A 26091-nucleotide genomic window follows, 5' to 3' on the forward strand; every position below is an offset into this window, starting at 1 on the left:
GAGCAGTGCTACAGAAACCAGCCTTGGAACCAGCCCTGGGGGAACAGGTGGGAAGTTTCAGCAGAGCATTCTTGGATGTGTTTCTCTCTCCTCAAGTGTGAGTGTCCTCTGTGGGCACAGACTCCTCCTTCAGCCAGGGTCACTTGGGGCAGTTCAGGGCAGGATGTGGCTGCGGGGCCACTGCAGAGCTGAGGCTTCCAAGAGCAAAAGCTGTAAGACATTGCCAGGAGCAAACTGCTGCCTTTGGGGCAGCAAGGGCTCCTCAGCTCTTCACTCATGTTCAAAGTTACCTTACAAAGAGTTTGGTGCCGTATGAGAATTGCTGCTTTAAGTCATCAAAGCATGAAAAGATCTATCTTATGAAATAATTTAGTGAAAATACTCGATTGCAAGTTTGGTGTCTTTGATGAGTAATTATGTGGCTTCATGTAAATTGTCTCCGTGAGGATGCAAAGCTTGGCAAGTACAAATGCTATAGAGCCATTTCAAACCAGCCTTATCAGCCTTAAACCCAGAGCTTTAAGGGAGTTTTCTTTATCAAAATTGTAAGACTTAAGCACATGAAGTGTATTGTTTCTGATGCACTAAATTATGTAGGCCTACTTCTTTTTCTGCTAGTAGTTTGGGGACTGAGCATGCTTTCTTGCTGAAGAGCATTTTACCAATTTCTGCCTATGACATCCTTTGGCAGTGTTGGGTGACAGCTGTCTGTCTAGATGTTCTAAATAATTGTGTCACCAGCAAACTATCTGCTCCATTACTATCCTTTCTTTCAAAGCACTTATATCTGCTATGGAACATATTTTATCAACATCTTCACATGGAAAGATCTATTGGTAAGTTCATTCTGTTCTGAAAACTGACCATTTTTGCTGTATCTGTTTTCCTGGTTTTAATCTGAAAACTTTTCTTGCATATCATCTCCTTTAAGAAAATGAGAGAGATCATTGTAGGATTTTGAAAATGTCTGTGTTACATAAATGTATGACTTTTAGCTGGTTATTGATGCCTCATGGAGCTCCAGGGGCGTTGTGAAGCATTACTTGACAGAAATAACATCAAGCCTTGAACAGACACACCAGATCTGTAGTACAACACCTCCCAGTCTGACACAGCAGCCACATTTAATGGTATGTTCTTTGGGTCACTCCGGAATTCTTTATTTTTTCCTTTTTTTATTCTCCTGACATTCAACATAGTTTAAGCAATTAACAAATTCTCACACGTAATTGCAATTTCAGAATTTCATAGGATCTGTTTTCTTTAAAGTAGGGATGAAGTTTCTATCTCTTTATACTATAAGAATATGTACTTTTTTCTATTTAGCAAGGGGAAATAACTGGATTGTCAGTATACATTGTTCTCTTCCTTGGAAAAATCTCTGATTATCTTCAATGTTTTTCTTCCAATACATGTAATGAGTGAGTGCCATCACTGTTGTCTTCTGGATCAAATAACATTTTGGATTTTAAAAGAGATTAGCAATTCAAATCATATGAAATGCTAGTTATATATGTAAAGTTATCAACTCCTTAATCTCACTCAGAACTTGGAACTTCTAAGTGTAATACAGAATTGCACTTAAAGTGGAACAATTGTCATTGAATTTGAGTATCAGAAATAGCAAGGATTTGATATTAAATTCCACTGTAATGTACAGTGGCCCCTATGTTAGTAAAAAAAAAATCCTCCCAGATTTACTGAGAACCTTTAATGATGCTCCTTATAGATATTGACAGTGTTAGCATTACTGATTGTTTTAAGCACAGACTTGTGGAATTGTTTAGATTGGAAAAGCTGGCACTACTGAGTTCAGCCCTTCAGCACTGTTCATGGCTGTACTGTGTATAAGGCCTTCACATTGCAAAGAGATTTCACAGAATACATTCAAACATTTTTTTTTGTTTTGTTGTAGGAGGATAGACTTAGGTGAACCATTACAATTCTTTTTAACAGTTATCTATGATTCTCCGTTTGATAAGGTTTTAATTGCACAAGACTGTACTTACTTTTCCACTGGGATTCTTGCTGATTCATTCAGTAAGAGTTCACTGGCAAAAGCTGCTCTAAGGATGAATTGGCTGTATGCCTTATAGGAAGCCTCTGTCTTTTGAATATTGCTTCACTGGCAGCAGAAGTTGGGCAGTGTAGAGTCCATGCAGCAGGAAGAATGGGGGAATAAATCAATAAAAGGGTCTCCTATTCCTATACTTGCGGAAATTCAACCGAATATTCAGACTGATGTCTTTCTCAAGTCTTGACCTCTGGTCTCAGCAAAGGGTTTCAGTTTTTAGGGACAGAAATCAATAGAAAGTCAGGAGCCCTGGTGGGATTTAGGAGTCTCAGCATCTATTTGGATATGCTTCAACTGCCCCACTACTGCTTCTGTTTAAATTAATGATTAGCATCTATTGATTCCAATGAGGTAAGAGCTACTTCAGTGTTCTTACGTGATCGTGAGCGAGCCACAGAAAATGAACTTTTCTACTGGCCTGAGTAATTTTTGGGTAGCTTCAGGCAGCTCTCTTCTGGAAACAGTCAGTGGAAGTGCTACAGCAGAGTACCCTGACCAGAGCTGAGCACTGAGAAATCATGGTTTGACTTCTGTCTTTATCATCTGTCACATGGAATTTGTCAGTACCACTTCTCAGATGATTGAAAACTGCACTTAAGGACATCATAGGAGTGGATTATATCTTACGATTTAAATTATAAGTGGGGCAGAAGGTATAGGAGTTGCACATTGAATGATATTAAGGGAGATGAGTAGTGCACCACTGTTGTTGGAGGGTGTTGGAGGATCTCCCCAGGCTCAGCTGTGGCACCTCTGCGTGGGGATCAGTGACACACTCCGAGTGCCCAGGGAGGGATGGTGCTCTGGTTCTGCTCATGCAAGGCAAACATGGCCGTGACTGTGGAGGAACTGAGGCTATGGCAGGTCATTAGAAGAAGCCATAAATAGATAGGAATAACATTAGAATCAGGGCTATAAACCAGTAAAATAGCAAAGGTCAGTCAGTTCCTCTTTGACTGAGGGGCTTGGTGCCAGTGAGAAGAGCAGCAGATAGCAGCATGCCGTGAGACAAAGGGGCATTCCTGCAGCAGAGGGGGTTTGCACTGGTACCTGTCCGCTGCTCTGAGACATACGGGGAACTGCGTCATTTAGCCAAAACAAAACTTTCAGGATTGAGAGAATGATTAAAATATATCTGCATGTGTAGATGGTGTCCTAGCTGAGAAAATATATTTTCAACTGTCACATGGTAGTATTCTCTTGGGTTCATGGTTTTATGTTGGTATATTGCATTAGTAATTGTTTGTTAATGATATGGAAATTACCATGTACAAATTAAAATTGCCATTGTCAGAAATGAAGTTGACAGCATTACCCAGTATGAAATAGATAACAAATATTATTTCAGGAAGAAGCAAAGGCAATTCAAGAAATCAGTATTTCATTTGCTTTGTAAAACTGTACCCATACTAACATAGAGGGACTTGGTGTGCTCTAACTGTGCTTGCGTGTTTTGAAATGCATATATTTCTAATGCTCTTTTCTAAGGAATAAAATACCACATGAAAACATTTGCATAATATTTAGTATATTTAAATTATCTTTATTTATCCTTTGTAGAGTGACTAATACTGTTAGCTGTTAAGCTGCTTCTATTATTTTTGAAGCCAATCAATGGATCTTTAATCCAGTTGAACTTTTTGCAAAACCTGAGAGACTTTTTGTAATATTAATGATGTTGGGATGGATTTTGTAGCTCTGCAGTTTGCTTAATTTTTCTGAATTTCCTCCATTAACAAAAGAAGACTGTGAAGTGATGAAGAGGATATCATGCAGCAGCACAAAAAAAAATCTTTATGTTGCCCTGGATTGTATGGTTAGATATTTCGATAGTGTCTAGTTGCAGAGGCAATGATATGTCAGAGTACTTCATTTGTGTGCTGATTGAATTTTGATCAAGACACGAGAATTTTCATTTGTAGCTATTCTCTTGTTCTGTTTTCAATTTTGTTATCTTTGTTTGATTTACAATGAAAAATTAAACCTATCAACTCCAGTGGTCAGGTAACAAGAGTGGAAGATCTTCATTAAAGAATAACAGCAGTGCAGTTGCTGCTTTTGGTGCTGAGCTGGCTCACACCTTGGCTGAGCCCCTTGGAGCCTTTGGGTGTGGAAAACGTGCCTCAGTCAATAAACCATGCTGGTCCTGAGCCGAGCAGTGGAAAACTCCCAGTGGGTGCAGAGAGAACATGGATATCTGTCATCCAGGGCACTCGGCTTGGAAAGTGCAGAACCACCAGGAGTGGCTGTGAGACTGAAAGATGGTGCTCATTTGATTTTGCAGACAAAATTGAAAGCCTTGGGCAGCTGCAGACATGACACGAGTCCTCCATGGTTATCACTGCTTTATCATTTCTGCTTGGCTGCAAAGAGTGGAAGGATGGAAAATGATTCTAATTCCTTATTTGAAAGCACATTACAGGACAGATGAGTTCTCTTTCCCTAATTCTTTAAGAGACAGCCTTTTCCAAAGCATTCCTGTTATTGTTGCACTCTGCATACTCTTGTATGTATCACTGAGCTGTTTGTTTAGCAGCAGAAAAACATTGATATTTTGATGTAGCAAAACCATGTTGTGTTCATTTCTTTTGTTCTTTCATTACATTACAGGTACGGTAAGAATTGAAATGTTCAGGAACATGCAAAATGCAGAAATCATAAGGAAAATGACAGAAGAATTTGATGAGGTAGAGTATACAAATAGTTATTTGAAGCATTATGAAATATATTACCATATACTTCTGGTTTAAATTAAAAATGCAGTGGGCCAGTGGACAAATAATGTCTCAGTGTGGGAAACTGCACTCACAAGCAAAGCAGCAACTTCAGCTGTTGGAGGTGTGGTGACAGGACAGAGAGAGGTTCATCAGAGCAGGCAGGAAGAGGAACTGGAGAACCCTGCTCCCACTGAGAGTGGTGGTGGCATTCTGGGTGCTGAACTTCAGCTCTTGTGAATGCCTTCATACAACAGAGCTCCAGATCCCTGACACATCGAGACAGGATTTTACAGCATTCTGCTCTGTTTTCTCTGTGCAAATTAATGTTTTGTGCATTTTAAATGGCAATTTAAACCAAATAGAAACTTGACATGAAAATTACCATTTTGGAACAGTGATATAGAAAGAAATACTCTTTCAAAAGATCTGAGCATTTTATTTGAAACAAGTAAATTACAATTCAGAGTGGGTATCTTCTGTCAAAAATAAAAGTGTTCCTAATGGTGAATGCTTTTTAGTCTTGAGATTTTTTAACTGTGTTTTCTTTTATTTTTGATGTATAAAAAGCTGAATATTCTAAGCATTCATTTTGTTTAGTGAGTTAAAAAAGCTGGAGCCAGAACTTGTGTAGGACAGCAGTGTCTCTGGCCGGTTCTAAATGAAATGCCAAAGTTGTGATTCAGAAAGTTAAGCAGAAAAACAATAAATACAAGAAATGCTCTTTTCCAGGATGGATTTATACACAATTTCCTTCCTTACCACAGCCTTGAACAACAAAATATTTCAGTTAATGCCTGACTACAGCCATAGGGATGCTCCTTTTTTTGAGCGATTGTCCCATAGTTGATGAAGGAAGTATTTTTTAAAAAAACCTTTTTAAAAGCTGTCATAGTTTTTTCTCACAGGAGGAAAAAACCTCTTCCTATGAATGTACTTGAAAGCAACATCTCTCAAAGAGTTACAGTTACTGGTACATAGTCTTTCTTTCTCCATTGCCTAAAACTTTTCAGAACTTCTATAGTTCTAAAAAAAGTTTCAGTTCTAGCTTCTGCCTTAACATTTGAATGGATTTGTGAGAGAATTTGTGGGGCTTAGTACAAAAGCATAAAATTGTTAGTCCTCGGCTGCAACCCAATGAATATTTTGAAATCTGGAATAAACTGTTGGCCTGTATTACCTCCCCCAGTACCCCAGAAATCCCAAACTTCGCATTGTTCCATGAGTGCTGCAGGAATTAGCTGGCTGCTGGCCTGAATTTTGCATTTATGGCAGGGATTGAAGTATTGATTTTCCTCCTCGTGTGTGGAGAAATGATTGTGTAGGATTTAAACTATGGCAATAACTTTGTTCACAAAGTTCACTTTGGGACAGGGAAATCCATGGACATCCATTGGCTGCACTGTTTGGCTTAGGAGTACAGGTGTTTTGTAGGTGAATTCCCTCATAATTTTTGTGCTAGAGCTGGCAGGTGAACAAAGACTTGGTTTACTTTGAATTTTCTAAGCACTAGGTCATCAAGTATTGTGCCAGTGTAACAAATGTATGCCATTTTTATTGGTATTCAAGAATAAAAGATCCATGAAGTGACTTTATTGTAAGTTTATTCTTCCCATTTCAGCCAGATGAGGTGTTCATGGTACAGTCTTCATAGGCTTTTCAAAAGAGTTGTCTGATATGTACTTGTAGATTAAAAATGCACTACACAGAGATGAGATGAGTATTTACACACAGCACTTCAGGTTATGAGGTTCTGTTCCAAAAGACTGCATATACACACACCTGAAGGAGGCATATGTTGTGTACCAAAGTTCACATGTAGAGATCCATTAGGTTATTTTGGTGTGGTTGAAATGGGTGTGATTTAGTTAAATGTGATGGGTAAAGGGTTTTCAGTAGGGGAATGTTGTTTATGAAGTTCAGGTTCAAGGTTGTTTGATTGCAGCTCCTCTGTGCTGCCATTGCTGCCTTTGCATGTTTCAGTCTGGGTGGTAAATCCTGAGGAGGAAAGTGTTTGTTCCTCACAAAACCACAGAATAAATGTGTACAAATGGATGTAACTTTGCTACTACTGACTTCTGACCCTGGCTGAGAGTTTAAGCGTGGAGCGTTACTGCCTTGATGTTCTGGATACTCTGGAATTGGTTTGCAAATCAGGTAGTCAGGGAGATTTATATTCAGGCTTTTTCCCTGAGGGGGAAAAAGCATTTTCTGATTGTTGGGCGACAATCTCCCTGTAATGCAGTATATGCAGTGAAGGTGGCAGGCAGACCTGGAGAGGCATTAAATGAACATGCCTAGTCCAATCTTGTAATAATTTTCTGAAGATAAAGTGTATGAATCTGTAGTAAAACTTCCATTACTGCTATCAGAAGGCAAGTTTTACCACCAGAAAAAGGCTCCATTTACAAGATAAAACAGGGTGGTGCTTGCTTTCTGATAAGGAAACTGTAAACTTGAGTAAACAATACTCAACCGTAAGCTTGAGCAAAGCAAAGTTTGGGGAGAAGGGCAGCCAGCTGATTAGAATATTAACCTGAAGTGGGGATGGAGAACGACGCAAACTGTCAATCACGCAACCCTTTTTTCAGGTTTTGACCTTAAACACTTTGAAATATTCCTATATCATCCTTTCCTCCCGCTTCCTAACCAAGGATACAAAGAAGAGAATTGAGTCTTGGTACTTATTTTGGACTATATGGAGCCAATACTGCAAGCAGAAAACAGTTACAAAGATGTCTTTCCAAAAGTGATTTCATGCCAATAAGCCTCCCTGTTTATTGAAGAACAAAGTGTTGTTTTTATTTGTTATTTTCCCTTGGCTTAAAGGAAGAAGATGTTTGTTTTAGAAGCCCAGACCACAATGGGTACACCAACATCAAAATAAATTAAATGGGGACACCTTTAATACATGACCTTTTTCTTCTGTTCTGCAGGACAGTGGTGATTATCCCCTGACCATGCCTGGGCCTCAGTGGAAGAAGTTCCGCTCCAACTTCTGCGAGTTCATCGGGGTGCTGATCCGGCAGTGCCAGTACAGCATCATCTACGACGAGTACATGATGGACACGGTGATCTCGCTGCTCACCGGCCTCTCCGACTCGCAGGTCCGCGCCTTCCGGCACACCAGCACGCTGGCTGGTGAGTGAGCTGCTCTGTCACTGCTTCCCTGCTTAGCCACTGCCAGCAGTACTGTAATTTCGATTGAGGTGGACCTTGACCAGCGTTAAAACTGTGGGAAGCACTTATGACATCAAATCCAAGTGCCACATATGGTACAGCTGTAGTTAAAATACTCCTTTTTTATTTGGAAAGTGCTGAGGCACGTAAGGATTCCTGTCATCCCCAGGATCTCCAGGGAATCCTGACAATCAGGCCATGCTTATGTCTTGTATTTTGTTATTAATTGTTCACTTGTTGTACAGAATGCTGGAGTAATTATATATTTTAGAGTATAAATTTATTCTAAAGAAGTATCAGGACAGTTGTATTATCAAAGAGTTTCCATTCACCAGAAAAGATAATCTGTGCCTTAAATTTGGGGAAGCATAAGGTTTGGGATTACTGGGCCATGGTTGTAGGGCTCCCTGTCTTCTGCCTGCAGCCACACCACCTTCAAGTGCAGCTGCCTCACCTAAGGAAAGCCCTGGCTGTATTATTAGTTAGAAATGGGCTTTCCATGTGTATTTCATCACACCTATATGAGATGTCTCCTCTAACAGGAATGAATTGCTTTCCACAAGGAACTATTTTTCTCAATTACAAAGCACTACTGGAGTGGCTGGCTTGGATGTAGGTGTCTACAGCTGGTCGTGTCAGGTGATAAGAAATCCACCTTATTATAAGGTTCATAGATCATAGCAGATATTTGAAACTCTTATAGCAGACATTTGTCATAATCTGAATGTTTCAAGGGCCAATATTTATTACTATTTAGTCTTTCCACAATCAGCCTCATATACATTTTTTCAGTTTCAGTTGTACCAATACTCAGTGCTAAACAAATACAGAATTTATTTAAAATTTTATCTCTCTTTATGAATCAAAGAAAGAGGCAGATTTCCAATGATATTGAAAAAAATCTCCAGATTTGAGTGGATTTTGATTTTAAAACTGAAGCCCAAACCCTTCAACTCACAGTGACTGAACTCCTTTGGAAACACATTCCCTTGTGTTCTTCACCATACTTAGCAATGGGATGGTAAAACCATGAATTATGCAGGTTTGGAGTTTTCTCTTCAAATTCAGTATTCCGAGGTGAGCACTGTTTGAGCCTAGATAACCTGCTGGAAATCCATGCCTGTTATTTAAACTCTTCCCTTCCATCTGATGCTGTCTGCAGTTCTGGGTGGTTTTGATTTGCTGCTTGCTCAGACTGTGGCTGATTGGCTCGTAGGGAGGAGTTTATGGAGTGAGGTTTGCACTCCAGTCCCTGGGATTGATTGGTCCATCCCTGCATGGAGTGGTTGTTTGCAAAGTATGAGGAGCTTGATTAAAAGACAGGAAACAGAAGCACTTCTAACAGCTATTTCCCAAGACCTGTGCTCCGTAGAATAAGGAGTTTCCACTGTTTGGAATGGATTCTGTAGCTAGAAGCTTGCAGCAAGAATAAGCTGATGCTGAAGCTGAGGTTCATCACAACTGACTGCAGTTATTTCAGCCACTGCTGACTTCTTTCATTAATGACACATTTATCTAACATTGCATCACGGATGGGAGCTACCAAAGATCTCAGGATTTACATGCTATTTATGTACTTATTTGCTTGTTGTTACAAGCTTGAGGCTTTGCTTTGATTCTACAAATTTCCTTCAAGCTGTTTTTAGCATATTTAATTGTGTTGCAGTCCCAAAGAGCAGAGGTCAGCATGATGCCATTGAGCTCAGAATTGATCAAGTTTTTTGAAAATCTACCTGTAGACTGGCATTTCTGAAGGAATGTTTGTAGGTCCTTGTTTTCTGTTTTCCTCTCTTCTAGTCAGTTGGAATGAGAGATGATTCACTGTAGGAAGAAGTACCTGTAGGTTACCAGTTTTGAGCTATAGCAGTGTAATCAATCCAGGTAGCCTCACTTCTCCATCTGTGTGGTTGCTTTTCCACCTTGAAGCAATGCTGCATGTTTAGAGGAGCATGCAAAGAGGATGTGATAGTTTGTTGCATTATTTTGCTTGTTTTTCAATATTATAAAATGTTTTGTACTATGTAACCACACAGAACTGGGAAAGACCCTTATTAATGTTTTTTGTAAAAATAAATTTTAGTACCGAAAAGCAGACACGAACAATATCATATCCAGCAGGTGTGAAAATAAAAATTGCATTTTTATATGGCTGTACAGCTGACTTTAGAGCAGTGTCAGACCTGCATTCAGAGAAGCTGTGCTGTGGTCCCTTGTGACCTGAGCCATCCTCAGCAGCCATTGGTTAAGGCCACCCTTAGTATGGAGCCATCTCTGCTGGCACTCTCCTGTGCAGAAATGGCTGTAACTCCCCAGCTGCTGCCTTCTTGGTGCCCTGGTGCTGCAGGCTCAGGTGTTGGCTCCCTGGTGCACTCAGGGCTTGTCTGGAGAAGACAGCAAGGAGCACTGCCTGCACCTCAGTGTGGGGACTCTGCTTTCTGACCATGGGCCAGTGACCTGGGTATTGCCTGAGTGGAAGTGCCTGTCCAGATGGCTGTGCCAGGGTTGAGAGGCTTTTTGCTGTGAGTATGGATCTGCTGAGGAAATATTTTCTGAGCTCTGACTACAGGTAAAGAGTCATAATCTGTCTTGTGCCTTTGCAGCTATGAAGCTTATGACTGCTCTTGTGAATGTTGCCTTAAACCTGAGCATTCATCAGGACAATACACAGAGGCAGTATGAAGCTGAGAGAAACAAAATGATTGGCAAAAGAGCTAATGAAAGATTGGAGCTGCTGCTTCAGAAAAGAAAAGAGGCAAGTGAAAAGACAATTTTTTTTTCCTGGTTCATGTGCATTCCCTCCAACAGAAAGCCCAGGGTGGTTTGTGACTCGAGTACCACAGTGAGAAAGAGCTTAGTTCTGCAGTGGTGTTCGTGTGATCTCAAGCAGACTGCTTAAATCCTGTGCTGCCACATTCAGTTGAGTTTGTGGTGCTGTTCTGCACACAGAGGAGAATTCTGTTCTCAAGCTTCTATGAATGCCCAGGCAGGAAGAGTCTCAAACTGTAAGCAGTCACTGCTCTGGTGATGCAGAAAGATTCTGACAAGAGGCTCACACGTTCCCTCCCTGCACTGCCCAGTTTTCCCCTTGATCATTGCAGTTATTCCACAGTGTCTCATTACTACTTCTTTTTTAGCTGCTTTCAGGAAACACTGTGGAGTTGAGGCTATAGCACCTGTTCTCAGGGAGAAGGAGCTAGGGAGACATTAAAGTCGCCTTTAGTAAGTACCAGCCTGGCATTAGGTGAGAAAAACCATTAGAAGGTTGCTGTAATAATTCCTAAATAAAGTATTATATCACAGGAAATTTCAGTTTTAGAGGTGTACTTAAATTTAAAGATGACAAGTAGAAAATTAATATGCATACATTCAAACAAACATAATGTGTAAAGATGCCCGTGTAAAGATGCCCAGTAAAACTCATAAGAGAAATTGAAAAATCAAAGTTTGTATTAGATTTAAGTTTATGATTTTTAGTATATTAATTTTGCATTTTCTCCACCACTGTTTTACTCTGTGGCTGTTAAGATTGTCTGGGTGCTTAGCTTGTGTGCACCTTGAATTCCTTTAGGTGTAACTTTAACTCAGTATTGCTTGATTTTGTAGTCTTTGTCTGGGGATAATTACAATTACATATTTTTATTTTACCCCTATGATCTGTAGCACAACTTTGTTTAGTTTTCATAATTCTTGAAAAGCATGCATTAAGGTACAATGCAAGAACAATCTCTCCTGCCTAAACAGCAAGAGAAACATTTTAAATTAAATATTAAATTGCATGTGAGTTCTAAATAATTTTGAAAAGCAAAATAGCTGGAACACAGTTTGTATTCCACATTTGTTGATTGTTGCTTTGAATTTGCAGATAACAAAGGCACTAATTGCACTGATTACCTTGGGCTGGTGTATTGTATTTGCTGGGCCCCCAGACAAAGGAAGGAATGATGAATCTGACTCCATGTTCTCAGAAGGCTAATTTATTATTTTATGATACTATATTATATCAAAGAGTACTATACTATACAAAAGAATATAGAAGGGATACTTACAGAAGGTTAAAAAGATAATAATGAAAATTTGTGACTCTCTCCAGAGTCCAACACAGCTTGGTCCCTGTTGGCCATTGAGTCAAAACAACTCACAGCAGAAACCAATGAAACAATTGTTGATAAACAATCTCCCACCACATTCCAAAGGAACAAAACACAGGAGAAGCAAATGAGATAAAATGGTTTCCTTTTTCTTGGAGGCTTCTCAGCTTCCCAGGAGAAAAATCCTGGGTGAAGGGACTTTTCCAGAGAATGTGAGTGCCACACTGGTGGCTCTGTGGCTGGAACTCCTCTGTGCCTGTTCCCCCAGCTGCTCTTTCAGAGCTGCAGTACATCCTCTCTCTGGGGAGCTGTAGCCAGGATGCCCAGGCTGCACAGGGCTGGAGATCCTTGGCAGGAGAAGGAGCATTTCTTAGTCCTTACCTTTGGCTCTGTGTGTTCAGGGGCTCTCATCTCACTGCTCATGACAGCTGAGCAATGCATGGCCTGGGAATAGCCAGATGGAGTATGTCCATGGGGTTAAGCACTCCAGGGGCACCTGGGCAGAAGAGATCTGTTAGGATTAGATGGCTTAATGCTCTGTGGAAGGATTCCCGACAATAATACTGTGTATTCCCACTGTTTAAATAGACCGAATTGACAGTGGCATTCTGTGCTGGCGCTTCCTCAGTTGATTCTTTGATGAAGTGCCATCCTAACAACTCCTCCTGAGCACATACGTGTGCATGTGTTGGTCTTCATGAGCTGATAGAGGGACAGTTCACCAACGGAGTGTGGCAGGTTAGTCTGAAGCAGAGGAGATGGAGCTCTTCCTGAAGTGTCTCATGCCATCATCTGCAGGCCTGCTGGGAGAGCCATGTATGGAGCTCTGTCTTATCAATGAGATTTTCAGCTCAAGTGGATGATTTATGATGCAATATGCCACAAAGCAGAGAAAGTTGTCTTTTTATTATCTGCCTGTAGTAATTCAAATTTTGTGCTTGTCATACATGTCTTTTTGAGCTTCCAAACCTACTTGCAGAGTCAACAAGAGAATGTTTCCCTCATTTTTTACCTCTGTTTAAGAGGGAGAGTGTTAAATCATTTTTGCTTTGGTAAAAACAGGAATTCCAAGACACAGATGCTCTCTCAAGATACTTGAAATTAAGCACTCAGATTCAAGTGCATAACTTAAAAAACTTGAAAGTGTAGAAAGCAGCTGGAGTTTCAGAGAAAATTCATTACTGAATCTAAAATACATTTGAGAATTATATCCTTTAAATGTTAGTACACAGAGGTAAACATGATCTCACAGGGACCTGCTGAATCTCTGATTCTGCTTCCACACCAGCTGTGCCCCAGCACCTGGATAGCTGTACCAGATGATAATTTACCATGTTTACAGTGAACTGTAAATTCTGTGCAGAAGAAGAGGGAGGAAGCCATTTGTGCTGTCCCTTCATCTGTGCTGCTCAGGCCTCTACTGTACTGCTTCACTTTGCTCTCAGAGAGATGTCAAAGTACACTTTTTTCAGAATCTCAACTTTCTCATGGCTCAGAAAGTCCATCCTCTTCTACCTATCTTCTATGGTGTGGTTTTATACCAAGAAATCATTCCCTGAGTTCTCTGTGACCTCTGGTATTCTTTCAGAAAGCCTCCTGAGGCTTCTTGGTTCATTCCCATCCTCATTTTACTGCACTTGGCTGTCTCTACCCCCATGTTGCTGTGGATGTTTCTCTGTCTGTAGCCTGTGGAGTCATCCAGCTGAGTGATTGGGAACTGAGAGTCCTCTTTGGGTTATGAATTCTCAAACAAGAATTTAGTCTGTGCATATTTGGGTTGAGCTGATGCTGCAAATAGTACTTTTCCCAGAGGCCATGTCTAAATATGCTTGGTTCATGTGTGCAGAGCTGGTGTGGACCCAGCTCTTCCCTTGGTACATAATCCCTTTTACTGTGAAATTAGTTTCTTTGGTAATTTGTCAAGAGTCCTCAATGCCTTGGTTTTTCCATGTGCAAAATTAAGACAGAACCTCCTTACACTTCAGTGAACTGGGAGGCTTCACTCCCTGAGTTCTGAAGCTACTTCAGCTCATACCTGGAAGATGCAGTAGAAATATTTGGCTGGAAAATGGAAGCCCTTAGGTGAAAGTGTTTCAGAGCTCATGCCATGAAGGAGGTCAAACCAGCTGATCACGATTTTGCCTCTGGCTTCAAAACCTTTTATCTGTTAAACATATACATCCATAATTATACAAGTTTAATTATTTTATTCATATGTGCACTCCACCAGCAAGGCTCTGTTGTGGTTTTCCTACTGTGAGAGTGTGGGCAAATTTACATTCCCACATTGTGGTGCTGTGCTTGGACTGTAATGAACACCTTGATGGAAGAACAATGGCTGCTCCAAAAACTGATTGGATAAAATTGGTGTCATCTTATTAACAAAGCTGCATTTAGGTGTAATTAAGTTATACTTAGTTTAGTACAAGATCTGACAGTATGAGAATACTGTAATTAATTCCAAGTTGTGTTAACATATTAATTGACACAAGGTAAGCTTCCCATAATACTTGCAAAACGTGCTCATATTACCCAGGAAGTGAAAAGTTTTTTAAGAAAATGCTCTTATCTATAAAAGCATGCTTATAACACCTTTTCATTTGGTATTGGGTTTGGTTTCTTACAGGCTAAAGCCTGGATGTCAGATGTGCTCTAGTCCTGGAAATCTTCCTGCTTCTGAAACCCAGTTATTGTGGGTGCTGAAGTTCAAGCAACTGACAGTCTTTTACTTAAGATTGAGAATGTCTTCAACTCCTTTCCTTAAATAGAACATTAATTTTTTCAAACTAATCTGTCACCAGCTTTGTTTCTGCAGCTGTCATTCATTCAGCTCTGTGTTTCCCTGTGAACACAACACTGCTGAAATTACTACACACATTGTCTCTACTTGTCTCATTTTCAGTACCAAAAGTTTATGATCACTTCAAAGAACTAATTTGAGAGACTAAATTGATGTTTGTAGTGAATGTTAATTTTCTTCCATTAAGATATTGCATATATAATGTAAATATTTGTATGTATTTGCACACAATATAGGCATGTGCTGGAAAAGCAGAAGTGGTGAATTTACTCAAGTGCTCTTCCAAGGTCTTCTAAGGTTTCCCAATAGGGAGTTGTAGAATACCAAATTATACTAAACAATGATCTCTTATTTATTTTGTGTTTTGTTTTTCACAGCTACAAGAAAACCAAGATGAAATCGAAAATATGATGAACTCTATTTTTAAGGGTATATTTGTTCATAGATACCGGTAAGAAAATGCATGTTCCAGTAGGCTCTGCTAACAAGGTGTGATCATAAGGAAAGTCAAGGGCAGCTTCTGGGTTGATTTTCTTCTCATGTAATATTGTAGATGCTGCAGGATTACTGTCAAAAACGTTTGAAGTTGTGGAAGAATATACAAATTGTAACCTCTATTAATTACTCAGTACAGCCATCCACACAACTTTAATTCATTAGACAGCTTTAAACGGTTGTGGGAGACATGGGCTTTGAATCTTTGCATTTTGAAAAGAAAAGTTGTCCATGTTGGGAGCACAAAAATGATGTATCTTAAGAATAATCAAATCATTACTGCATGTCATAGGATAGCAGTTGTCCTCCAGCCTGCATTTCCTTTTGTATGTCTTGGGTGTAAACAGCAAATTTGGAATATGGTTTACCAGAGAGCAGTAGTCTTTTAAAATAGATTTAGGGTTGTTATGCATCACAAGATGTCTCAGAGCATCTGCATCACCTTGGTGCAACCAGCTCTTTAAATGTTAATTGACTTGCTGAAATCAAAAGATAAAATTCCAGGGTACCAAACTATGCAATTAACCTTTCAGACTTCAGTTCTGCTTTAAAAGTTTATAATTTAAGGAAGAGGGTTGGAAGGTGAAGAGGAACCCATAGTTCCGTTGGCCAGAGGGATGGATGATTGTAATTTGGAGAAAAGCACCCAGGAAACTGAGAAGGTGCTCAGGCTGACAAATGTGTGTGAGCAGCACAGTGGGGATGGAGAGTGTCTCCTCAGTACCTGAGCATGGAAGGAAAGTTCATGGTTTATGGCCAGGAAGCCTTGAGCTGCTTGGCAGCTGGAGGATGGGTATGCAGAGCCAGCAGGTATCTGAGTGTGCTAGAATAGTGTGGCACTCACACCATTTTGTAAGGAGAGCAGCTTTCATGGCATATGTCAAAAAGCTGAAGAAATTAAATTCTAAGAGTGTTTCCATTTTTATCCCTTCAGAACTTAGTGTATTATATCAAACAAAACATTGCTTTAAAATATCCTCTTAGTTGTTCATGCTCTTATGTGGGATTGGAAAAAGACTCAGCCTTTTGGTGGTCTGCATTCTGGTGCTTTTGCTTTTTCTTTTGAAGTCTTCCTTTTGTAAAAAAGTTTCTTTTCACGCCTCCTACCACCACTAGTAAAGACCTGATTTTGCTGATGTTACTGTAAAAAAGGAGAGGCCAAATCCATAAACTCCATTCAAGCCCTGGAAAGAGGTGCCCATGGTGGCCCTGTTAGATCCATAGGGAATTGACTGAAGTCAGACAGGTGGTGGCACCACTTGTGCCACTGTTCAGAGGGGTCAGGAGGACCAGGAGGAACCTGTTGCCACTCTGCAACCTGTGTGAGCTCGAGCTGTCCTTGAACTTTTGGGGAGCCCCAAAGAGTCTCTTAACAGCACACACCAAACTATGAGTAATGGTTCACAACAGAGAGCACAGAGTGACACTCCTGCACTCACAGCTGGATGAGAAAATAGAGGGGGAAAATGTCTTTGTGAAACCCAGCTAATTGACAACAAAGTCCAGGGGGGATAGAATGTAAAGGATTGTGAACTATTATCTGCTTTTGTAACTTCTTAATTTCTTGAACCTTCCTTCTCTCACATAGTTCAAATTATTTATAAACTTCACATGATTTTACAGGTCTTAGACCATGCACAAGTGGTGATGATTTCAAAAGAATGTTATTTTAATTATTCTCAGAGAGTAAGTCCCATCCTTCAATATGATTCAGACTCAGCCACGGTGATTCATGCTCAGTGACCTTTGTAGCTTAAATAACAAGTCCTTGACCTAAGTAAAACTCCCAAAACTGTTTCATTCAGAATGTGTCTTCTGACAAGTGTTGCAGGGAGATTACATCTTTCTGTAGATTGGCTTCCAATTTACTGGAAGATTTCAGTCCTTGCTTCTCTCATCAAGATTAAAAAAAAAAAAAATTGCAGAAATAGCTAAATAGTTTTCTAGGTTTAATGCTAGTCTAGTGTGAATAGCGGATTTGGTCAAAGCTGACAACCACTCCAGCAACCCTGAGGAGCACACTGCTCTGCACCTGATATTTCCCAAATATCCATCAGAGACTCTGTGACTCAGGTCCTGAATATGCTGCCTTTAATCACAATTATTTTGTGTACATGAAAGGTACACTGAAGTGGCACTTGGAATGGCACTGGTAAAATCTGTCTCTTGACGCTGCTGTGGTTTGTCCTAAGGTTTATGGGCCTGCCTTGGCAAGCCAAAATTTCAAAAGGAAATGCAGAATTTCTTACTTGAACCCCTTTTGTCAAATCCTTTCAGAAGTTGCATCATGGAGGTACTCCCTTTACCCAGAGTAGGAACTTAGGCTGTGAATTGTGCTGCAAGTATTTCCATCTTGTAGACCTTTCTTTGCATTTTGTGCTGAAACAAGGGTTAGATATATTCCATGTATAAGATCTGTAGATGCCACATTAGTTTTCATCTCTGTGCTGGACCAGATTCTGTTTCTCTCTAGAAGCATTTGGCAAGTAATACAAGCTTACATCACTAATTTATGATAATTAATAATGCATTCATTATTCCAAAAACACTTCCAGTGCAGGTATAATTAGTATTTATATGTTCTTGTGTCATCCAGAAATAATGTGTATTTTCAAAAAGCTAAACAATTCATAGTGACCAGAAGCAAAAATATATTTAACTGTGTAAAAATTAGAAGAAAATAATTATAGTTTAATGACAAGCAATTACCACATTAACAGCAAAGGTTCAAAGATTGTTTTGGCTGTATTATATTTGATACAGCATTGTATGGGCATGGAGTCTGTGTTAATGATTCCTTCAGGAGCACAAGTGATTCTGATCAGTGATGGTTGCCTGGAAGGTGATGTGGAGTGGGAAGTGGTGTCTCACAAGTTCCCTGCTTCTCTGGCAGCTTGAGTCTGCTGGTCTCACATCCTTGATTCTGTCTCATTTTTAGTTATACTGGAGATGTTAAATTCTTATTGTATTAAATCTCCTATTAAGTTGAATAGCTTTCTTCTTTTTTTGTTTTAATTAGCAGCTTGGAGTGTCTGTAGTGCTGAGGGATCCCTGAGAAGACTTTTGAATCAAGAAGCAGTTTTTCACTTTGCCTAGGGAAGCTTGAATGCACTCGTAGAGAAAACATGATTTTTCCTGCTTTTTGGCTGGCTGTGCTGCATGATTAAATAGTTGTTGACATTTAGGTTCTTTTTGGGATTGCCATTAAATCTTTCCAAATTCTCTGCAGTTAGTAAATTTATACTCGTGGTGAAATAACTTACTTGGATGTGAGGACTCAGGCTGTCATCCCCTAGTAAGAATGTCTTCCTCACTAGTTTGTGTTATTGCAGATGTGGCTTCCCATTTTTTCTTGATTTATATTTACTAGTCTTTTAGGTTTTTCTGTAAGTCTTGCATTCGTCCACCTATATTTTGCTTTTAAAATAGTTTACAAGTAACTCCATGTAAGAGAATTGCTAATCTAATTAAATACACACACACACACACATTTGTGAGTGTGTGACTCTAGTCATAGTTTTAACTAAAACTTGTCTTCATTATGGCTGCCTTTCCCATAAGGAATGCAGTTTTTAACCCTTGAGTGTGATATTTAGCACATTGGTCCTTACATTACTTAAACCTGTTTGAGAAATCCCTGGTAGGGGCAACGTGTTTGATGCCCTGCCCTGCTCCTAATGCACCTTGTCTCCATTGTGGATTGCCCCTTACCTTGGTTCTGAGGTTACAGAGGCTTCAGGAAGCTGGACAGACCAGGTTTACTGATGCTGTTGGGAAGTTGTTAAAATTCATGTTTCTCAAAAGCAGAGAGCCAGTGGCAGTGGTTTGGTGGCGTTCACACCGGTGTCCCCCTCATGTTATTGCATTAAATGCATTACATGCTGTTTATGCTTTCCTGCTGTTACAGCAGTACAGTTTCCTCCCTACAAGTTCATTTCAAACACTGAGACCTGCCTGGAGAAGTTCCCCTGGCCGTGTGTGATGCTTGGTTCATGGTCCCTGTGGGACTTGGGGTTCCAGCTCAGGGTCTGCAAAGTCAGGGGCGGGACAAAGGGACTGGATCAGCTGGGTCAGCCTGAGGAGGGAAGTACATGCTTCCAGTATGCAGTCACCAGGGGCTTGCTGCTCTGGGTTAGGGCTATGAACCTGTGCAGTGTCTTGACCAGAAAAGTGAGTGCATTTTGTTTGTATTTTGTAAAATTGATTACTTTCAGAACAGTGCAGTTTTTCGTTTTTGCAATTATTTTTTTTGCTTGAAGCTTGGAATTTTTATCTCCTTCCCATAAATTAAATTTCATTTTGGGGCTCTGTTGGTCTGGTTTAGAATTAAATTGATTTTTATTACTTTTCCAATAAGATTTTTTTTCATAAAAATACAAAACAAGGGTCTCAATTACAAGCAAGTTCCAGTGTTTGCAAAGCACCAGACATTCCCTTCTTCTGTGCAGTTACTCTTTGTGTTCTTCTTGTATTACAGCTGAAATTTGGAACTGTGAGGCAGTGCCAGCTGGAGTGGCACAAGTGATTTCTTATGGTAACAGATGTCCCAGAGATGGAATTACTGAAGGGACAGATGGCCCCAATCCCTTTTCCCGTTGTTTCATTATTAGTAAAGATGCCATGCTCCATGTCAGGCAGGCAGGAAAGTGCCAATCAGATGGAAAGCATTTCCATCCTGGTCTCCTTAGGTGACCTCCCAGTTTCCTGTCTCCCCTCCTCACTAAGCAGCTGATAAGTCTGCCTGAGATATGTCTTTGCTGACTCGCCACAGTCAGAATGTAGGATAAGAGCAAGAAAATGGGAAGAGGCCAATGCTGAAGTGCAAATCTCTCACAGGTTTTGTTGTAGGGGTGTTCATGAGGGATATGAAATGAGATCTCTTTGTGTAGCAAATTCCATTGTGCTCCTCTGGCAGGTGCCTTTGGCTAAACCAAATAGCTTCTTCCACCTTGCAATGGTTCTGCACCTCGAGCTGGAGACAGCTGGGCTGCAAAGCAAATGTCAGTGATGCTGTTTCAGAAATGATTGCCCAGAGGAGCTTTGTAGCTTGGGTTCATAATTCTCTTTGAAAAGGGAGAGGTTAAAGGTAGAGTAATAGACTAAGAAGCAAACTAGGGTGAGAATTTCTTTACATAAAGGAAATGTAGGAACATCTGTAAACACTGAAATTATTAGATCAGTGAGTTGAAGGATGTACAGGAACAGATAATCAGTGAGATGGCAGTAAGAACAGTGACAGGCCTCACTTAGGTTCATAACCAGTAAAAGCAAAATATTATAGCTATGGCAATGGGAATAAGAAGGATATTTGTCTGTAATCTGGCTAATCCTTGTTCTTTTCTTTTTCTGTATTAGTGATGCTATTGCTGAGATTAGAGCTGTCTGTATTGAAGAAATTGGTGTCTGGATGAAAATGTACAGTGATGCCTTCCTGAATGATAGTTATTTAAAATATGTTGGTTGGACACTACATGACAGGGTGAGTATTGTGTATTCCCACACACAGCAGAGTACACTGGAGACAGCTGCTGCTGTGCTGCCCAGAACAGCATTATCCTTGGCTTACAAAGAGGTTTTCTGTTTCCTCACCTGGTATCTTTCAATCAGGTCACTTCCAGGTATTGGCTTCAGTTAGGAGGCAGTACTCCCAGTCTGCTGGTCTGTGTGCTTTTCATGTGGTCAGTCTCTGACAAAGTAACTTGACAGAAATCCTTCCATAGGGCTTTTCTGTTGATTACAAGAGAAAGAGAAGTCTCTTCAGAGCATCCCTGAGAGCCTCTGTGTCTGAAGCAGAATGGAAAAGACATTTCCATGTGTCTTCCATTTACATTGCCCAAAGGTTAGAGGAAAAAAAGAGATCTCTGGGTCTTGAATAGACACCACTGGTTCCTCAAGTGGAGTGCTCATCAGTTCACTGTCCCTTCCTTTTCAAGGTTCTCTTTAGCTTTTTCTTCAGAAAAATGTTGAAACACCAGATGGAAGCAAGAGGTGCTTTTCTGACTCAGCACAGTTCTTACTACTGATGGTATCCACCTAGTTCTTGCAGCAAGAGGAGCCCATTCTGGGTGCTGACAGAGGACTTTGCACTTCTGCCTGGGGACTTTTGACACCAGCACTGGCTGTGCTCCCACTCACACCAAAACCACTGGAACTCTAAGCTCCCTTGCTAATGCTATGCAAGGAATACAACTTACAGTACTGTTGAAATGCTCATCAAATTCCAGCATCCTGATTCAGACTATTCTCCTTTTCTAGGAGCACTGCTGGAAAAAAATTGTCAGTCTGCAAGTTCATTTGGATTACTTGCATAACTGATAGTTAACAGCTGATTCTTGAAAAATATTACTTTTTTTAGTAATTTCAAACATCATCTTAATATTTAGGATCTGACTTGGTCACTCTTGTGCTGAATTCTGAACAACAAGAGTTATGCAGATGTTGGCTTACACTAATGATAGAAGTCAGCTGCTGGTGCTGGTTCTTTTAACTACAGCTACTAGGAATCTGCATCTTGCCTTCATTTGGATGAGCAGTTCACTTGTTAAGAGTATCCTCTAGACATGGGATTTCTTTCCAAACCTGTAGTTCTCAAGCTTTCCCTTTACAAATTTTCCCCAAACTATTACATTAGATCTCATTGAGCAAAACTTGGTCAGGAGGAAGATCCTGCTTACTGCTCCCATGAGCCATGACCACTGTCTGCCCCAGAGCCACTGCACTGTGTCTCAGTGAATGCTGGACATGGAAACTGCCATGGCAGTGCCTGGAGGGACAGAACTGCTGCTCTGTGTCCCTTGGTGGTGACATTGCTGTGCCTCACAATTTGCCATGCTCCAGGAGAAGACATTGTTCAAGTTAGCAAACCAGTGGGGAGTTTAGCTGAGGTTGGAGGATCAGGATTTAAGGTGTGTGGAGGGTACCAGGACTTGTAATTTAAATAAATTATTCCTTTAATAATTGCAGTGGATTTATGGGAGCACATTCTAAACCTTGTAGAACATTTCCACAAAGTAGCACCTCCGGAATGTAGTGGGGCTGCACTTCACAGCTCTCAGCCCCCTCCTAGTGTCTTTGAAGTCCATCCATTTCTCACATCACTCCCTTTACCCATCTGTAGAATCTCACACTCTCATCTGTCACATCCAGCAATTTCTCATGTCATGTGCAGTATTTTCTCACACCCTCTTCTGTTAGTTTAACCTCAGGCCAGGGTCTAGTCATCTGCCTGCAGCCTTAACACATATTTATGCCTCAGCTTTTTTAAAATCAACATGTTTTTTCATAGCAGAGAAATTTTGAATTACAGTGTTAGGATAAAAAACTAGACCATTTGGACCAGGCACAGCAGAATTCTATCAGACTGCTCTTCCTCTGCTTTGTAAGATTTTTTTGTTGCAGGCCACAGAAGTACCCTGGGGTTCTAAGTCTTTAAATCACTAATGTGTTTAATGTCCCAGTCCACCTGATAGGTTGGTGGGGTTTTATTGATGTTGTGGATGTGTCATCTACAGAGTGAGACAGACTGTAGGCAGAATGGGGAAGAGTCTGGGGCAGGTGTCAAGTAATGAAAAGGGAGGGAATGGAGACAGTCGTTTTGGAAGGGTCAAAAGGAGGGTGGAGGTGAAATAGGAAGAATATATTGGAAAAAGATGGAGTAAGAGCCAACTGAAAATGCAAAGCCTCCAGAAGTACAAGATCCCTTAACAGCATGGCTTTCATTGGCACCACCTGAAAAAACTGCCAGCTGGTACCCAAGTTTCTTGATTTTGCTTTGATCAGGAGGTAATTTTTGCTATAATTGGTATTTAAAAAATGAAGGCTGAGGCAATAGCCATAAGCTATTTTTACTTCACATGAACAGCAGTCACCCCAGGATTATTAACTTCTCTGGAAGTTTGCTGCTGCAAAAAGGTGACAGCAGTGCAGGAGATTCCTGAGCAGTTTTATATTCTACTTCAGAAGACATACAAATTAAACCACAGGGAAGAACAGTTCTTACACTTTGTAGTAGCTCCAACGTAGTCTTTCAGAGGTAGAATACAAAAGTTTCGTTCTCTAACTTGGAAAATCCTTATATTTTGTATGTTAATTATGTCTCCCAGATTTCAAACAAATGTCTATAGAGATTTTTGGTTTTTATAGATTCTCATTTGAATGTAGGTTTCAAGTTTTGCCTTTCTCTGCTTTTAAGCATCTTTTTTATTCCCATGTATCTTGGAGCATAAATACGAGTGTATAAACGATGATATAATTGCATTTAAAAACCCTCTTGAAAATAAAAGTGCTAAATTAGATTGTTCAGTCTTAATTGCCACCTGCTTCACTGACATGTGGAGCTGTTTTGAAACCGTAATTGTCTCTAGATACCTGGATAGTCATGGTTCTTAAAACCAGTTCCTACACATAAGAGCATGCTTTTTCTATCTTTGCGTTCCTCTTTGCTTATTGTCTGTTTCTGTGGAGAGGATGAACCCAGGGTCCTCTGGAACAGATGATCCTCTTGTGCTTGACCTCCTAATTAATAAATTAGTTAAATAAATTAATCTCTTAGTTTACTAAGTCTCTTGCTGGCCTTCCTGTCCATCCCTGTTTGCAGTTTTTATGCTGGCATGTTTCTTAAGAATCACTCTAACAAGCATTCCCACCCAGTTACTTCCTTGCTAGAAGGGGTTTGGGATGATCAAAGCTCCTGTGAGCTGGATGATTCTCACAGTTATGAAGAACCATCTTGTGTGTGGTGTTGAGGGTCTGTGGCATATTGCTGCTCCTCCACTCTGGACTGGAGTGCATCCACACACACCTTCACCCTGCCCTGCTTTGCTTCCTGTCCAGTTCACTGCCCTTTAGGCTTCCCAGGGCATTCCTGCCACTCATCTCCACTGACTTTTTTTTAAAACCTCCTTACCAGGATTAGCAAGCTGATGTGCAGGAGCTCTTCACTCTCCAAAGAGGTGAATTCCATCCTTGACCAACAGTTTAATAGACAGACTCAGAGAAAGTCCTCCTTCATCATTCTTCTGCCAGAGGGGCAGTCACTTCCAGGGTTTGCCTCTGTGTCTCCTGGTCCTACTGCTAGTCAGAGGGACCAGGTGTAACATAACCTTTCTCTCTCTTCCTCGCCTGCTCCTGCAGTCCCTTCTCCTCAGATCTGGTCCAGGACACTTTGGTTAGGGCCTGGCTGCAGTTGTCTGTCAGGGCATGCAAGGAGCCATACAAGGAGCCTGTGCTCAGGGTGGGGTTCCTGCCTGCCTGACTCCATTTGCTGGCTTGAGCTTTTCAGAGAGCCCAGTACAGGGCTTGGACTGAGCTCTGGGACCGTGGATCCATGGAGTTTGGGGAAGTCTCCAAGGGCTTTGGGCTCTATGGGCCCAAACAGCCTGAGCCTGCTTTGCCCAGCTCTCAGGTCCCATTGTGGGTGAGTTTTCCATTTGGCTGTGGGCTCACAGATGGGACAGGCTCCAGGGCAGCTGTAAATAAAGCTGTTCCCTTACTGTGCCTTACAGTGCTCATGCAGGCCAGAACTGACCTGGTCCTGATCAGAGGCCCATGTCCTGGGAGTGGTGATGACTCCAGACATCCTGGGCATTATGAGCACCCCACAGCAGAGGAGGACACCATTTCTGGTACTGCCACACAGGTGCTATTAAAAAGGAATGTCAAGCAGCATTTCTCTGGGCTTTTTTAGCAGCTGATCACATCCATGTAATTTTTCTTCAAGGAAGTTCTTTTCTGTACCTTGAAAGGTCCTATTATCCCTTTAAACATACCTTACACATCATTAACTTTCTCTGCAGTGGTAGTCGAAAAGATCCCTAGAAGAGAGCACAATTGCTCAGAGACTCCTCATGGATATAGAGAGATAATTTCTCCTGAACAGTTGTTTTTCATGGAAGTTCTGAAAATCCAACTCCTGTGCTGCTTTTGTCTTCTATTTCAAATTTTGAAATAGGTGTGAAGGAGGAAAGAAACTTTAAAATTTGGATTTATACCTTCTGTTTTTAATGTCAGTCTATGAATGTTCTTTAAGTTTTTAAGGTGATCACTTTTTAAGTACAGACTGCATTCTGGAATACACAGTTCCAGAAATTAAGCCCTCTGGGTATGGATTTTTCTTTATGAAGTTCAATAGTTCATTTTAGTTCTTGAGCAAATTAAGGCCTTAGACTTGGTAGTGTCTTCACTTTCATAAAAGTAAATTGACACTGCAGTGAACACTACAGAGTATATTTGAGTAGATTTGTGTTTATAACCTTTTGGCTATCTGCAAATATTTTACAGCAGGAATCCACAGTTTGCCAATGTGGTGCAGTTGAGTTGCCCACCTGCAGCACAGGGGATCCAGTCCCTCTCTTCATCAGCAGTGTTCCTGCAGGACACAAGCCTTGATCCACAGGCTCCTGTGATCCCCACATTTCCTGCTGCAGCCCCCCAGACTAAAGCAGTCCCCAGCAGCTGGGAATGAGCTGCTGCCACCAGCACAGCTCAGGCACAGGGACACGAGCCACCCTTCTTCCCACGAGCTCCTCGGGCTGTGGCTCAGATGTGTTGTTCCTGTGGCAGCAGCCTGCTCCCACTGGAGCATCTCTCACACCTTCTGCATCCTTCAGCCTGCTGTCCTGCTGTGAGAGATGGAATGTAAAACCTGTGGGGATAACAGATGCAGTGTGTGCCCTGTGTCCCTGCCCTCAGAGCTAGCTCAGTGGCTGAGCCCATGCCCTGTGCACTGATTGTAACACGAGC

General features: G+C 40.9%; 1 protein-coding gene across 4 annotated transcripts in view; it reads left to right on the top strand.

Annotated features, from left to right (window-relative positions):
• The window catches only part of STAG1 (stromal antigen 1), a 149031-nt gene that overhangs the window by 74140 nt on the left and 48800 nt on the right, over window positions 1-26091 (top strand). For all 4 annotated transcript variants that reach the window (XM_039696878.1, XM_039696881.1, XM_039696879.1 and 1 more), the window contains exons 6-10: window positions 4685-4761; window positions 7725-7929; window positions 10569-10720; window positions 15234-15307; window positions 20707-20830. In XM_039696878.1, the coding sequence (XP_039552812.1) occupies window positions 4685-4761; window positions 7725-7929; window positions 10569-10720; window positions 15234-15307; window positions 20707-20830 (632 nt within the window). The remainder of the gene's footprint in view (window positions 1-4684; window positions 4762-7724; window positions 7930-10568; window positions 10721-15233; window positions 15308-20706; window positions 20831-26091) is intronic.

Source organism: Passer montanus, unplaced genomic scaffold (genome assembly GCF_014805655.1).
Source record: "Passer montanus isolate IOZ18808 unplaced genomic scaffold, ASM1480565v1 scaffold115, whole genome shotgun sequence".
NCBI classification, from domain to species: Eukaryota; Metazoa; Chordata; class Aves; order Passeriformes; family Passeridae; genus Passer; species Passer montanus.